General features: G+C 36.5%; 1 protein-coding gene across 2 annotated transcripts in view; it reads right to left on the bottom strand.

The window, feature by feature from the left end:
- Window positions 1–5,048: 5,048 nt before the first annotated feature.
- rxfp1 (relaxin family peptide receptor 1) overlaps window positions 5,049–15,082 on the bottom strand; it is a 74,480-nt gene continuing 64,446 nt past the window's right edge. Inside the window, exons 15-18 of one of the 2 annotated variants that reach the window (XM_017417537.3) lie at window positions 13,528–13,757; window positions 9,932–10,342; window positions 9,117–9,335; window positions 5,049–8,105 (exon numbers count right to left, since the gene is read on the bottom strand). In XM_017417537.3, coding sequence (XP_017273026.1) covers window positions 7,687–8,105; window positions 9,117–9,335; window positions 9,932–10,342; window positions 13,528–13,757 — 1,279 coding nt within the window. In that variant the 3' untranslated portion in view covers window positions 5,049–7,686. The remainder of the gene's footprint in view (window positions 8,106–9,116; window positions 9,336–9,931; window positions 10,343–13,527; window positions 13,758–15,082) is intronic. The other variant, XM_025006199.2, reaches the window with a different exon arrangement.

The raw sequence follows: 15,082 nt of genomic DNA, 5'->3' as shown, positions 1-15,082 counted from the left end.
AGAGGAAAGAAAGCTTCACTTCTGGCACAGCTGGACTGTGAGAGGCAGAGTTGATGTTAAAAGATTTATTATTTGTTCTGAAAATCTTTATGGTTTGGCTCCATGGGACAGGGGTGATATATTAGCACAAAGTTTTATGATAAGTTTTTATTGCAGCTGCAACTTTCAGTCCCTGACTTGAACCTTAAAACCAACGTGGACTAAACCGCTGAGATGCCTTCTTCTACAGGACCTTTTATTGCACATTAAATCTTGATTAGCTGTTGACATTTTTAAACACTTGCCTTTCATTTCTCTTGGTCTGATGCAGCCATTTTTTCAGGGTCACATTTATCTCTTTTTATGACACTGTTACTTTTATATGAATCCACTAGAGACAAATTTTATTTTCTTCATCATCTGATGAATAATTTTAATAGCTGCTGTTTTCTTTTTACGCTGTTGTGTTATATTATGGCACGTTTAAATTATTTTTTACTGTTTTAAAATTGTTTTGTTTCAGTTTCATTATTGCTTTGCTCTAAATTAACACTTTTGTTGTTTTTTATGTTTTATAAATAATAGACTTGACTTGAAAATGCAATATGGTGATTAGTGAATGTAGTATTTTGTTTAATCACCAGCTTTAAACCACTAATTGTTATTGTTATAGAGTGATTTTTTTAAAAAGATTTTACTGGACTTGCATTATAAGATTTATTTATTTGAAAATATTAGCACATTTATTTGAAATCTGTAATATTTTTTCCTTATTTTTAAACAAAATCTGCAAAGATTTGGTATTCAGAATGCAACTTAACAAGCAAATAATAGATGGCATTTATAATTAAATTTAAAATAATTTTCAGACATTTAAATAAAAACAATCATATTTAAAAGAAACAATAATTGTATAAATGTGACACCTAAAATCACTTGAAACTAGAACTATAGGTGCTCAGCTACTACCACGCCAAAAATTTAGCTCAGTTATTGGTAATTATTTACAACATTTATATAGATACTGTTAACATATGTTTTGAATAAAGACTGCAGAGAGAAGTCCTTAATTGATTTATTGTATAGTACTGACGACTGTACAAATGTCTTTATGGTACATCACGGTGTAAAAAAATGTGAAGTAGGGGTGTGTGAGATGGAGCTGACTCAGTTCAAACCTCCCAGACCAGCTGGGCGATTTCTGGACAGGATTTAAAAAAACCCTTTTTAAAAAAAATTGCTGTCTGTGCTACTTCCACTGACCTTCAGTTCAAACCAAATCAAATACATTATTTGCTCAACATATAGAGTTTGTCTGATTTATTACATTCAGTGCAGCACTTCCTATGACAGCCGGCAGCAGAGAAAACACAGCTTTTGGTAGACAAAAGACAAAAAAATGCAGAATAAACGGTTTGAGCTCTCAGCAGGCTGGAAAAATCCTTGAACTTCAGAATGTAACCTTGACATAGAAATACTGTAGCGCTTTGTTGCAAATAAAATGCAGGCATTCTCATCAATATTCTAAAACAAAGCAAGGAATGAACTCTGATGGGTCTATTTTCACAAAGAGCACAGAATAAAGCTGATTTCTCCACTTCAGTTCAGTTCTTCTCAGCGGCTGATTGCACAAGAATACGATCTAAATTTATTTGTCAAACTGATCCTTTTACATCTGTTGTTGATTGCCAGATATCTGGTGGGTTAAAACCTCCAGCTGCATACTCATATTGTTTTTTGTACAACAAGATATGTCTCTCAAGTTATCATTAAAGGGACAGTTTGTTCAATTTTGAAGTGATGTTACACCAAATAGTTAGCAGTAGTTAGTACCTTATCAGCCATGACATCATTCATAGAGCACAGAGTATAAAGAAGGAGGCAAAAGTCTTCAGCTAAGCTCATATATATATATATATATGCTGATGGCACCGAGGCCTAAAATGAATTACTGTAAATGTCCAAAAACTGTGTCACCTAAAATATGTATAATAAATACAGGGGAAAGTGCACAAGTAAACAAAAACAAGAACAAAAATTTTTTACAACCAATATGGATCTGCCATCTGGGGACCCATAGTGTAAAGATTTAATATTAGGTAATGTAACGTTCTTTCACACTAGTATATCATTTTTGAGAAAGACTTGTTTTATAAGCCTAAAAAAGAATAATAAAACAAGCTCTTGTTTCGCCACTCATTAGCCTAGCTTGGATGAAGACTTTTGCCTCTTTCTTTATCCTTTGCTGTTTGGCTGATGTGAGCGCTGATAAGGTATTAAATATTGATTATTTGACAGATCATCGGTGCAAAAATGACCAAATAGTCCTTTAAGACCACAACCACAAAGAGGTATGACAAACTTGAAGGACTACACAATCAGAAATGATGCTCGTATATACAGAACGAAATGTATCAAACATAAAATTATGTGACAAAGATGCCACAACCAATAACTTTAAAAAAAACATTCTGACAGTAAACATGTAAAAAAAAAAAAAAGACATACAAGCACGTTTCCCAAAACAGGCTAAAAAAAACTTTTTGAAAAGCAGCTTTTGGATTAAAATTACATAAGATATTTTTTTAATGACACATCTTTTGATCACATGCCGTCAAAGATGCTGTTTTGCCTATTTGCTCCAGATATAAGAGTGTAAACAAATTCATTTGAGCGACTTGCAAACAAAAAAGATTACAAGTATTTTATTCTCACCTTGGCAGAACAGTGTTGTTGGTACCATTCGTTTAATGGCTTTCTAACAGAAAAAAAAAAAAGCAACATCAACAGGCGCAGATCAAACTGCTTCAGGAGACACTGCCAACAAATGAGCACACGAGCGAACGGCACGCCTCGGTGCAGCTGGGATCCGCCACCCCGAGCAAGCCAGAGTGGAAATCTGAACTGGAAGAGGGGCAAAACACGCTGCCAAAGGGGGCTTAAAATGTGAAATTCATTATGTTAAAAACATCATCAGGATTACAGACATATGAAGATGAAATTCCAGAAAGCTGGGAAAGATGTGGAGCTCATTATATTTTAATTGGAATTCAAATCAAGTTTATTAAAATGTGTCAGAATAATTTAGATGTTATGGATTTGGCTTTTTATATAACTATCACACTTATTACCATCTGTAACTACAGTAAAAATAAGAAACATTTAATCATTTTGTTAATTTATATTGATGGCTCAGTAAAGGCTTTCCTGAAGCACAGGATTCTATCATAAGTGTGCATGAATTCTCCGAATAGTTGCTCAAACTTTAAGAAAATCTCTTCAATGTGTGTTTCGATGTTTTCACTGGGAGTTATATATGCCAACCTGTCTTTGAGAATCACTAACATCAGGAGTCTTCATCACCTAGATGATATAAAAACTTCTAAGATGACCCGATGAATTGTTTGGTGTAAATTTGTTATTGCCCAAACCATGCTTTAGTGAGGCTACAATCAAAAATAAAAAAGCAACCATGATATTTACTGCCTGCAGGTTGTGAAAATGTCATATTTTCAGCAAGTATATGTCGTTTTAAATTTGATTTGCGATTGGAGTAAAGCCGCTGTTGCTGTGGCTTTGCAAGCACATATTTCTCTTTTTCTTGGCTTCAGCAATACAGACACTGACATTCCATTATTCCATTTTTCCTCTGCTGGTGACCTTTCATGCCTGTGAAGCTAAAAATGCTGTCTTTACATGAGATTGCGAGCAGGAAAAACATCGTTCCAAAAGGAATTTCCCGGCAATTCACTATCACTGACAGTATCAGGAAACGCCTAATCTTAATTGAATTTAGTGCAAGTCAGAAGTAAAGGCAACAAAATGACTTCCACTTCAAACCCAATATAATCTCTGTTGGTGCAAATGTAAATTACTTGGGCAGAAAAGTGCTTGCACATGGTTTTGCCTCAGAGGGAAACAAAAACAACACGCTTCTACTGTATGTTTCTCACATTTTCTTTAACAAAACCTCTGGGAAATGTCTCTTTAATGAACTTTAAGCTTTAAATCAGGGATCTGCAACCTTTTCAATCAAAAGAGCCATTTCCACTCATTCTCTGACTTAATACAATTTGCTCAGAGCTGCAAAACATGCTGGAAATAAATATAACACATTAAGTGTTATATAATTACTACATATGAAACAAGAAACTACTTTGGGACATAATAAAATTAAAATCTCTCTATAACAGTTTAAATTAGTTTAACATTGTACACATTAGTACAAAACTATTTATATAAACCCTAAACTATACAGGCCTATGTGAGTCTTATTTGTAAAATTAATACAAGTATCTTAATTTAAAATAATAAAAAACAAGCTAGTATCCTAATAATTATGAGAGTGAACCAGTGACGTGCGGTGAGGTTCATGGTTGGTGAGGCACTGAGAGTCAGATTTACAAATATATAAATCCAAAAGAGTAGCTTATTCAATTGGCTGCTGGTTATTTCATATCTCATCAGCGTTCTTCACACACACACACACACACACTCTCTCTCTCTCTCTCCGTCTCTCACTCACTCACTCACACAGGCTTGCGCGCGCACACATAGTAGTATTAAGGATAAGATAAGAAAAAATGTTACAATTACCGTTTTGGCAGTCCGATGGAGCAAAACAAAACTTAACGGTTGGCAGCAGTGCACGTGGCTGTCACTGGCCTCTGCGTGAAAGGACAGCAGCAACAAGCTCACGTTGGCTCACGTGCGCCCCCTTCAGAGCAGCAGAGTACTGCCTGCCTCACCCTTCGCCTTTTCACCGCGGTTTTATGTCCCCTCAGCAAAACTAAATATGTCACTAACAAACATTAAACGTAAATGGTTAAAGACATTAGCCAGACTGTGGAAAATCAGGCTATATAAACCATTATATTGGCGACATGCAGCGGTACGGCAACAGGCAGGGGCCAATTGCATGTATCAGCCCAGTTTGTGATGGATTGCGCAATCAGAGGTGAAGCTCGGCTCGCTGCTGCCGCACCTTGCGTTTCACCCTCATATTTGAACAGGAAATATGCAATTTCAGCGATTTTGACTATAAAAATGCAATTTGGACCATAAAAATGTTCGAAAATTACTCATACATAAAGATCAGTGGACAAATATTAATAATCATTTTATGTTATGATTTTTTTTTTCTTGTCATGATGACAGGGGAGGCTCTGCCTCACCTGCCTCCCCTGACCGCACGTCCCTGGAGTGAACATAGTTTTTGTGTACGTTTTGATCAAAGCTAGAAGGAACCACATGTGGCCTGAGAGCCGCAGGTTGCAGACCCCTGCCTTAAACAGCAGCAGCTTAATTTGATTAATCCCAGAGACAATAAATGTAATTAGACAAACATTACAACACTCCTCGGTTCTCTCACCCCTAAGTACTAAACTAATTGAATTAATTCTTGTGGGACAGTTTTCACTGAACTGATTTCAAGGTGTGAAAATGGGGTTTTTGTTTAGGAACATAAACAAACCCCCACAATGCATTGCATTCATACTCACACAACCAGCTACTAAGTCAGGTTAAGATGATTTTTTAATGATTTTTACCTTAAAATTTACCAACAAATTTCCTGGAGACTCATTAAACTGAGCTGACAGATTTGAATGCACTGTCTTTGTACCAAGAACGTAATGTGGGCAAAAATAAAAACAACTAAACCCAAACAAAGGGAAATACCTGTCAGTCAACACATTTGAGGAGTTTAAAGAGTTCCTTCACCCTTAAGAAGACAGAAAACTGGGAGACTTGATCAAATGAAAACAAAATACGCATCAAAACAAAAAGAAAATGGTCAGGACGGTTCTAATGATTTAGGAGCATTATTATTACTCTTCTACAAAGAATGACTATCTCTGAGATCAAATAGTAAAAAGCAAAAAAAAAAAAAACATCTGAAAAGAGTTATTCTGTGACATCTGCCACACTCAGTTATTTCACCCCTTAGTGCTGAGCAGCAATCAACAAAAGCTGCACCACCAGGACCAGAAGCTACATACAAATCTGAAATCTGAACCTCTACTGTGTTTGAAACAAAACAAAACAAAAAACGGTGATTATGAATAGAAGCACTTCTGTGAAGCCTCTAAGCCATTAAACGTTCACCTCGGTGTCGTCAGAGGTAAAAGTCTGAGTCACTCTTTCAGCTGAGATGATTCCCCCAAGCCTGCTCTAATGAGCTGAATGTTGTTTGCCCTAAAAATATTAGAGTTTTGGGAGTTAAATTAGAGAATAATAAAGCAGCAGGCAATTTAATTCACCTCAGGTCAAGATGATTGGTTAATAATATAAAGCAAGCCACTATTGCCACACTGAACAACTCTTCAGCTGCTTCATCTCATCTGCACCAAGGTTCTCTTTTTGTTTTTTAAATCTTTTTGTCACTTAAAAATATTCACTAACCCAAGCTTATTTTTAACATCCATGTAGTTAGCATTAAAAAGCTTTTAGGGGCCTGAATAATTGTAAATAAAACTAAAATTAAGCTTTTTTCTCTGGAGAAAAAAGTGCCTTTGATAATGTTTAGATGCTCTATAGGAGGAGTCAATGTCATGGGAACAGGGGGTGCCAAGGGTGCCGCAGCACATGCTTGTAGATGACAATAAATAACATCGCTGAAAAACACAAAAATAAAAATGAATGACTGAGTAAACAAATAAAAAAAAGCATTTATCTACTGGTGTTATGGAAGTTTATAATGAATTCAATTCAGTTTTTTTTAATATAATTAAAAAACAAAACTATATACGAGGAAAAACAAACAAACCAATACAAACCAATTTAGATTCAAATCCAATTACAGTCAATTCAGTTATAATGCAACACTGTTGGTAACAGCAAAACCTGGCTCAGCATGGGTGGTCGTCTGGGGTTTAATTCAATTATATTTTTATGATAATGACTCATTATTGGAGGAAATTAAGCTCCTGTTTGGGGATGTACAGCTCATCTCACTCCATGTGTTCTCACAGATCCCCTGATGTAAAACACGTTCCCCTTCTCGTTTGGAACCAGAATGTATGCCATAAAGGAAAATGTGTTTGTCTGTAAAAGGTATTCATGTCTGTTCAAATGTGTGGGAACAATGTGAGGACTGATGAATGAGGAAACAATAGTTTCAACAGTGGTACCCGGGAAACAGAAGACCCAGTTTATGAGACAGTCCAGCCGCGTCAAACATTTGGATTGATTGTCCGATGTTTAAATAAATCACCCACAGCTGCCAGACTCTGAGTCTTTTGTTCAGTTCTGAAGTAAAAATCCTTCCACGTAATTCTTTACAAAACCATTCTCTCCCTGCTGTTGTTACTCTTCACGTTTGATTAATTTAAAAGCAAAATTTTGCGACTCTTGAACAGAGTAACGACACATTCAATCAGTCTTTGCTAAAAAAGTAAACTCAAAAGCTTAATGAAAGCTGTGATTGCTGGAATTTATTTGCACTTTTTTTTTTTAAACATTACTTGAAATCTTGCCTTGGAACTCAACTTTTTAGATGCAATGTTTGCTGCTTAGGCAATTTATGCGCACAGTATGACTTAAAAAAAAGAAAAAACAACATACATAAATAGGACTGGATTATTTTTGACTGTATCTGGGCCCAAATCAGGGTCAGTCACTGTAATGAATGAACCCGAAACACTGAACTGGTGGAGGTGATGCACACAGACGCCACAAACAGATCCAAGTCGCTCTGCTTTCAGACACTTAGAGGAGGTCGTTTGTTTGTGTGAATGTGTGAATGTGTGTGAGCGTGTGGGGCACAATTTTATTCTGGGAGCACACCGACAGCACAGCGTGCTGCTTTTGCTTTGTGCACACCGTAACGTCATTGTGTTCGTCGTCTGGATTTTCCACGGGGGTGAGCTTGGCCGACGCGTCTGTCGTATCCAGTAGATACCCCGGGGTGGCACCTTGGCTGTTTTCCTGCAGGGGCCACATTTCCTGCCACGTGAGAGACGGATGATGAGGTGGGTGACTGCTGAGAAGTGGCCTTTTCTGTCTGTAGTTGGCCCACACCTGCAGAATGGTTTCTTTGAAAGGCCGCGTGGTTAGCGTGTACAGGATGGGGTTTAGAGCGCTGTTGATGGGGAGAATGAATATGACGACCCAGGAACTGATGGTACCTGTCAGAGGAGAGAAGAAAAACAGAAATAAATCTAAAAATCTTGACTTGCTCTTTTACATCATGCAGAGACAAAGTTCAGATTAAAAAAGTAAATAGTCTGGCAGTCTCTCACTGTTGGAGACTAGTTGGTGACTCAATCTTTACTCAGTATTATGAGAAAATAGGCAAACTTTTTGTTGCAGTCTCACTGGATTAAAACAGTGCCAAATCATGTATTTGGAGTACTTTGCACCTATCAAACTTCAAGGCTTTGAAAAGCATGCTGCTTTGCATAAAGAGCACATCAGTCAGTTCCAGCTTCAGCACCAACAAGCATTTATTCTACATCATCAGATATCACCACTTTGCCAAAGTTCCTGGCATCTACAATATTTCTTTGGTGTTTGTCTCCTTTTTCACAGATTAAACTAATCCTAAACTCCAAGATCAAAAGCTGAGTTTATGAGTTTATTCTGGAGTGTTACACTTTTAAAAAGCCTGAAAGGATTCTGATTAGATTCAAGCATCAAAGCTCGTTTGTCGATGTTTAAATTTAATTACAGCTCGGTTTAAAAGAAATAAACCTTGTAGTGGTAGTTTTGCATGTTGAATAATGGCTAACATTTATTGTGCTTACCCAGCACATTGAAAACTGTTGATAAAGAGCTTTCTCCAATTTTTTTGACCTCCTGAGACAAATACAATAATTATGCACCTAAATCCCCTTTAAAAATGTCCGTTTGGAGGTTTGATGCCTTGATGGCAGCGATTTGATCTCATGGGGTCTTGATTCAAGATTTGTAAACAATCAATAGGTTCTTTAGTTCACAGCTCAGAGTCCGGGTGTTTGATTCTGGCTCGACTGTGATCCCAGGGCCTCACCTTACATCAAAATCGAAAATGTATTTGTTTTGTAGCTGATGAGCATCGCCTCCATTGACAAGTTTTCTGCTTTTCGTGAAATTGAGTTTGGTAAAATGTGGACTTTAAAGTCGTTTTCCATTTATTGTTTGTAGCTGTTTCACTTTACCAGGAATCTCCACCTGCAGCAGTGACAGGATCTTGAGGATGAAAATAGGGATCCAGCAGAGGGAATCGGTGATGACGATGGAGAAGAACCGTTTGGCGATGGTCACCTCTTTTTTGATGTGGTTGCTGTACTTGGTGGTTTGAGTGCCTGTTCTCTGGATGTTATAAAACATGCTCGCATAGGAGAAGACAATGATCAGGAAGGCCACCAAGTTAAGACCTGTGGACAGATTTTCGATTAGTTTCCGGATATTTTGGTAATTTTTGAATGTGCAGCTATGACAAAGCTGTGTATCTGCATGCAGAGGTAAAAATACTAAATGATTTTTAAAAAAATTGCTGAAGAAGCTCAAAATGAGTAAAGCTAAAAGGAGAAAAAACAGTCACTAAAAGCTGTAGGTATCCAAAGGCAAGCGAAAAGCTAAAAATAGCAAAATGATTGCTAAAAATTAAAGAAGCATAAGAAGACAAATGTTGAGCAAGTTTGCTGAAACAGATTTAAAAAGAACAATGTTTTTTTAGAGGAATCAAATAAATCTTGATGCATGTTATGGGAAAAAGTTTTGCAAATAAAGATACATTTTCTGAAAAGTATAAAAATGACAAAAACCAAAAGTCACAACACCCTTCACCTGAATGAGCTGAAGGTTTTGATATATGAATGGCCTTAAGTATGCAGATGTAGTTAGATTACAACAATATCTATAAAAACAGACGATAAAGAAAGAAAGAAACAAAAAACAAACAAACAGGAAAACAATAGTGTGAATCAGCACTCGGTCAATAAAAGCAGAATGAATCAGATTTGGTCCTCACCAAGGAAAATGACAATGGAATAAACGTGAGCCCAAGGCGTCTCTGGCTGCTCAGAGTGCAAAGGAAAGCAGACTCCATTTGTCCCATAGAAGTTGCGAAATAATCCCTTGCAGGCCAGAGGCAGAAAGGCAACTATAAAGCCGAACACCCATATCCCGAGCAGGATGGAGACGGTCCGTCGCCAGCCAGGAGTCAAGTAGTGGAAAGGATAAACGATGCAGATGTATTTCTCCAGAGTGAGGTAAGTGAGGAGCAGGACGGAGACTTCAGTGGACAGCATGGCCAAAGAGCCGATGACCTGACACTGACTGCTGTCCATCCAGGCCTGAGCGTGCCGGTTGTACTCGCCTCGAAACTTCAGGTCATATGCGCCGATCATGAAGAGGTAAATGCCCATCAGCCCATCTGCACCTGCAAGGAAGGCAAGCAGTATTCAAAACTTTAATTTATTTTAACCTGATGAGAGATTTATCTGCAAAATGACATGGTGAAAATGCCAATAATACCATAAGAGAAAAAAACTTATTATAGCTTTTTCAGAAATAGCATTAAACACAAGGACAAAATTAGCAATTTCCAATAAATTCAAAAGACTATACCTCAGTATTTGATCAAAAACTACAATTATTTTTTATTGAAGAACAATAAGTCTTGAATGTATAAGGTTGAGAGGGGATAAAGGAATTCATACACCAAATAAATGTATAAAGATGGCTCTTTTGAAAGTTATTTTCAGCAGAGGGAACTGCAGTGAGATAGATTACAACAAAACCAAGTTCAAAAGTGACTCAAAGTTAAAGTCAATAACTTTCCAACACTTTGTAATTGAGGTATCAGTCTCCTCGCCTCCGGAAAAATACTATAATTATATTTGGCTATTCAAACTTCAGCGTATAAAAGAATGAATAAACTGAAACTTCTTTAAAACATAATCTTAAAGGTGTGTGTGTTTGAGAAATGTGAAATAAAAAAAAAAATTTAGGATTCTGCACTACAGCCAACCTGAACATATGGATGAATTTCTCATCCAGCAGGATCCTGCTTGATAAGTATGAGTTTCAGATTATTATTCAGAATAAAGGGTCATTTTCTGTAGAATCGTGTTAAAGTGTCCAAAGAACACAATGTTATGTTAAACAGTGTAGTTTTGAAGAAACCTGATAAGTTTTATAAGACACAATCAGACATAGAAAACACAGCATCTCAGAATTCATACATGAAGCCTTGTTCAAAAAGATGGAAAAAAAAGACTCATTATACATCAGGATACTGATTAATACAAAAATATTAAGGATTTAATCATCAGATATGCTGGGAAAGTGAAGGCTGTAATCAGTGAAAAAGTATCGATGTTTAACTCTTCGAGCGGGACGAGGATGGAGGATAATTCTACGGCGGAAAAATATCTGCATTCAGAAAAACGCACCCTGATTAAAGGGAGGTAACACTTCGTCCTTCAGAGACGAGCTGTGTTTTCTGCTTTGCTTTGCATTCTCCTGGAATAAAACCTACCCTGCATTTATGACAGCACTTGAAAACAGAGAGAGACAAAAAAAAAACCTTTCCAATCAACATCACAAAAACAAAAAATAAATGATAGATTGTCAGGATTTGTTCACATTCCGTACAACCTTTCAGAGTCCATGCAGCTTGAAGTAAAAAAAATATCAATATTCAGACATTTCCAAGCTCAAATTGTTTAATAATGTTTTAATTTCTAAATGAAATAAGGAACGGAAACATCGAGAACTGTGATGCAGGTCTTTTAGACACCATCTCTGAGCAGTATAGGTATAAGTATACACTTATACTTTATTTTGGCAAATTGTACACACCAAACACAGAAAACAAAACAGAACAAAACAAGAAAATCAATAAACAAATCTCAAATTCACCAAAAAAGGAATAGGCTGAAGCCAAGCTTATTCTTGCCTGCCCTATTTTTACCTAACAACCTACCAAGATATCTTCATAAATAAATATAAATCTACATAACAGCATAAGATGTTATCATTTTACATTTTAGGGCTCTTTTAAAGCTCACCAAGAAAGGACATAACTTAAAATCATCACTTAATTCATTCCACAGTTTCACACCAATAACTGAAACATCTAGATTTTACCTGACTTTTCTCTTTTGCATATTCAAATATAAACAAACCTCGCAAATTATATTTATTCTCTCTCAACTTAAATCATTTCTGTATACCGTTCTCTGTTCTGCGTTAAAGTTTGCTTTTGACTGGGGCATATGTTGATTGTTGCACAGCTCTGTTTCTCCCCCCCCCCCATTGTGTGACTTTTTGTGTCTGGCATAATAAAGCCCACTGAGACTTGTGCAAACTCTCCCCCAGGCAGGGACTGGAACCTAATTTGGAGTCCGGGTTCTGCTCCGAGTTCAGCTGCTGGTTGAAAGCAAGCTGTCAACAAATCAGGCCTAATAATAAAATAACATTATCACCCCAAACAATCGAGATCCTATCTGGTGAAAAGATTAAAGCCACATCTGTCATATCACCCAGAAGGTTGGCATTTTCCTCACAAAGAGGCTTTTTCATCTGATCAGCTGGCATTTTCATACTAAATGAGTCACGCACCTGAGTTTCTTTAAACTTACTTTCCTCTGAATCATCAGGTTAATGCTTAGCTTAAGAATAAAATAGTCTGATAGGTATTCATCTGTAAATGTGACACAACTCATACTTCTTTACTGGTGTGAAGACTGAAGGAGTAAAACACCGGAGCAGCCAAACTGGATACAAGTCTGTGAGAATAAGACTTTGGCTTCAGGTGAATAAATACGGTGTTGTTTTGTAGAAAACTGGTACTACTACCACATCAAACTTCAGCTCAATATCTGTCAAATTTACTGAGTTAGTCATTTTCATGTTGGCTAAGTTTGATTTGCTGTAGCGGCCATGTTGAATTAAGCTGACTCCAAACATTAGGATGCAGACCAGATGGAAACTTTCTGAAAGTTTCATTTAAATCTGTTCACTGGTTCATGAAATATTTTGCTAACAGAGACAAATTTACACATGCACCTTTCTGCCTGGTGAAAAAAATGTGCTTTGAGAATAAATGGGTAGATACAGAGAATAAATGACTTCAAGCTAACTTTTGTTCTAGTTCTTTAAACAAATGACTCAACATGTGTGGGTTTGTAGTTTTTTTTATGATCTTAAATCTTTTCATCCCTTTAATAAGCAGATTAGAAGCTGTTTGAATTGCACAGTCATATAATCCACTGCTGTAAAAAAGATGACAAGAATTAAAGGCCATTTTACTTCTTTTAAGCCTTTTAAGCTTCATTTTGTTCTCAGCCAATAAAAACTTGTTTGTTGCTTTTAAAATGAATTATATACAATCCCTTTGAAATGATTACTGAAGGGATCTGATGTAAATAGTTTAAATAGTTTAGATTCTATATTTTCATTGTTTAGACTAAAATAATTTAACCAAATATTAGCCCAATATCTGCAAAACCGACTGAGTTATAAACATTTTATTGTTTTCTAAGGTTCACTTTATTTTTTTTTTATCTTCAGCCAACATCTGTGACACTTTCTTCATGCTGGATGTGCAGTTGGACTCACAGCAGAGGGAGATGATGCACATGGCGTGCAGTTTGTTCTCGGAGCGGATGTAGGAGCGCATGCAGATGACGAAGATGTTGCCGAAGCACGTGGTGGCAGAAACGACCCAAACAAAGACCCGGAGCACGATGTTGGCCAGCAGGTCCTCAAACGACGAGATGCCATCTGTGTTGGGCTTGCAGCTGCGGACGTGGGGAGCATACCCGCAGTACTGGAACTTCTTAAAATAGCTATAAAAGAAGAAGAGAGTTTGCTATAATATATACTAATAGATAATTAATAAAGACCTGAAGAAAAGATTCAGTGTTTTGTAATTTTGCGAGGATCTGAATTAATGTTGGTGCAGAAATCCTGAATTAAAATTAATATTTCTCTTTTCTTCTTCACCCTCAAGGAAAACTGACAAAAAGTTTAACATTAATTCATTAATTTAAACAAAATTGAAAATATTGTTCTCCTATATTTAAAAAAAATTGTTTTCTAATTTAACTTTTATGGGATCCACACTTGATTTTGAATTTATTTCCCTGTGACTCTGATGTGTTGATGAAGAATTTCTAAATAATGTTGGAAGAAAACCAAAGCTCTGGATTTCAGTGCAGCTAAACTAATATTCCTTGCAGGAATGCATACTGCCGGTCACCTTTCATCCCAAAGTTTTAGACTAAGATCATTTTAAAAAAAGATGGAGTTTGCTACTTTGGTCAAACCGTAAAAATACCATTATTCATGATCTCATGTTATACTGTAATATCTTGTGTTATCTCACATGATGTGTTAGTGCTTGGAGTATTTTCTTGGCTGTATGGTAAATAGATGTTGCTTATCAACAGATATTTAGATATTTAAAATAAGTTTATTAGTGAATAAAGCTGATTCATTATTTCTGCCTGTGGTAAAGTTGTGGAGCTTTTAGGGAAAGACTGGGAGAAATAAAACAAATCTGAAGGTGGGGAAGGGGACAATAACCACGACAGGGGGGAGGACATTTCTTTGTCCTTATCAGATCATGAGCGGAGTCAATTCCAATAAAAAGAGGTGACTAGTTTCATTACAGATTGAATCGCCTGTTTCGGGGTAACAAATGTGGGGAGCTCTGTTGTCCCTTCTTGCTGTGAGACATTTGGACAAATCAGCCGTTTAATTCTCAGGTCCTGTGTCAGGTCTGTGATGGATTTCCGCTCTTATTTTTTAAAAAACAGGACTTTCAGACACCAACTATCTGCTGCAGGTAGTTATTTATCCCTGACACTTCCCTTTAGTTTTTTACTTTCTTCATTTTTTAAATCACATACTGCATGGTTGTCATGGTGGGATGTCAGGTTTTAAATCTTTGTTTTGTAAAGTAGTTTCCAGGATTTGTCTTCACAAGTCAGGGTTCTGCACATGATGGTGATTCATTTAGGACAGTCAGATTACAACAAATGTTATTAAATATTTTTACGGTTTGATGTTTTACCACAACAACCTCAGGACTTTTTTACAAATTCACAAAACTCATGGAGGCAGTGTTTGAGTCTGGAGCAAAGAGCCAGACTATCCTGCTTACATCCAA

The sequence above is a fragment of the Kryptolebias marmoratus genome, linkage group LG9, assembly GCF_001649575.2.
Source record: "Kryptolebias marmoratus isolate JLee-2015 linkage group LG9, ASM164957v2, whole genome shotgun sequence".
Lineage (NCBI taxonomy): Eukaryota > Metazoa > Chordata > Actinopteri > Cyprinodontiformes > Rivulidae > Kryptolebias > Kryptolebias marmoratus.
The sequence above is the reverse complement of the archived record's forward strand: the minus strand, read 5'-3'. Positions and strand labels throughout refer to the sequence as shown.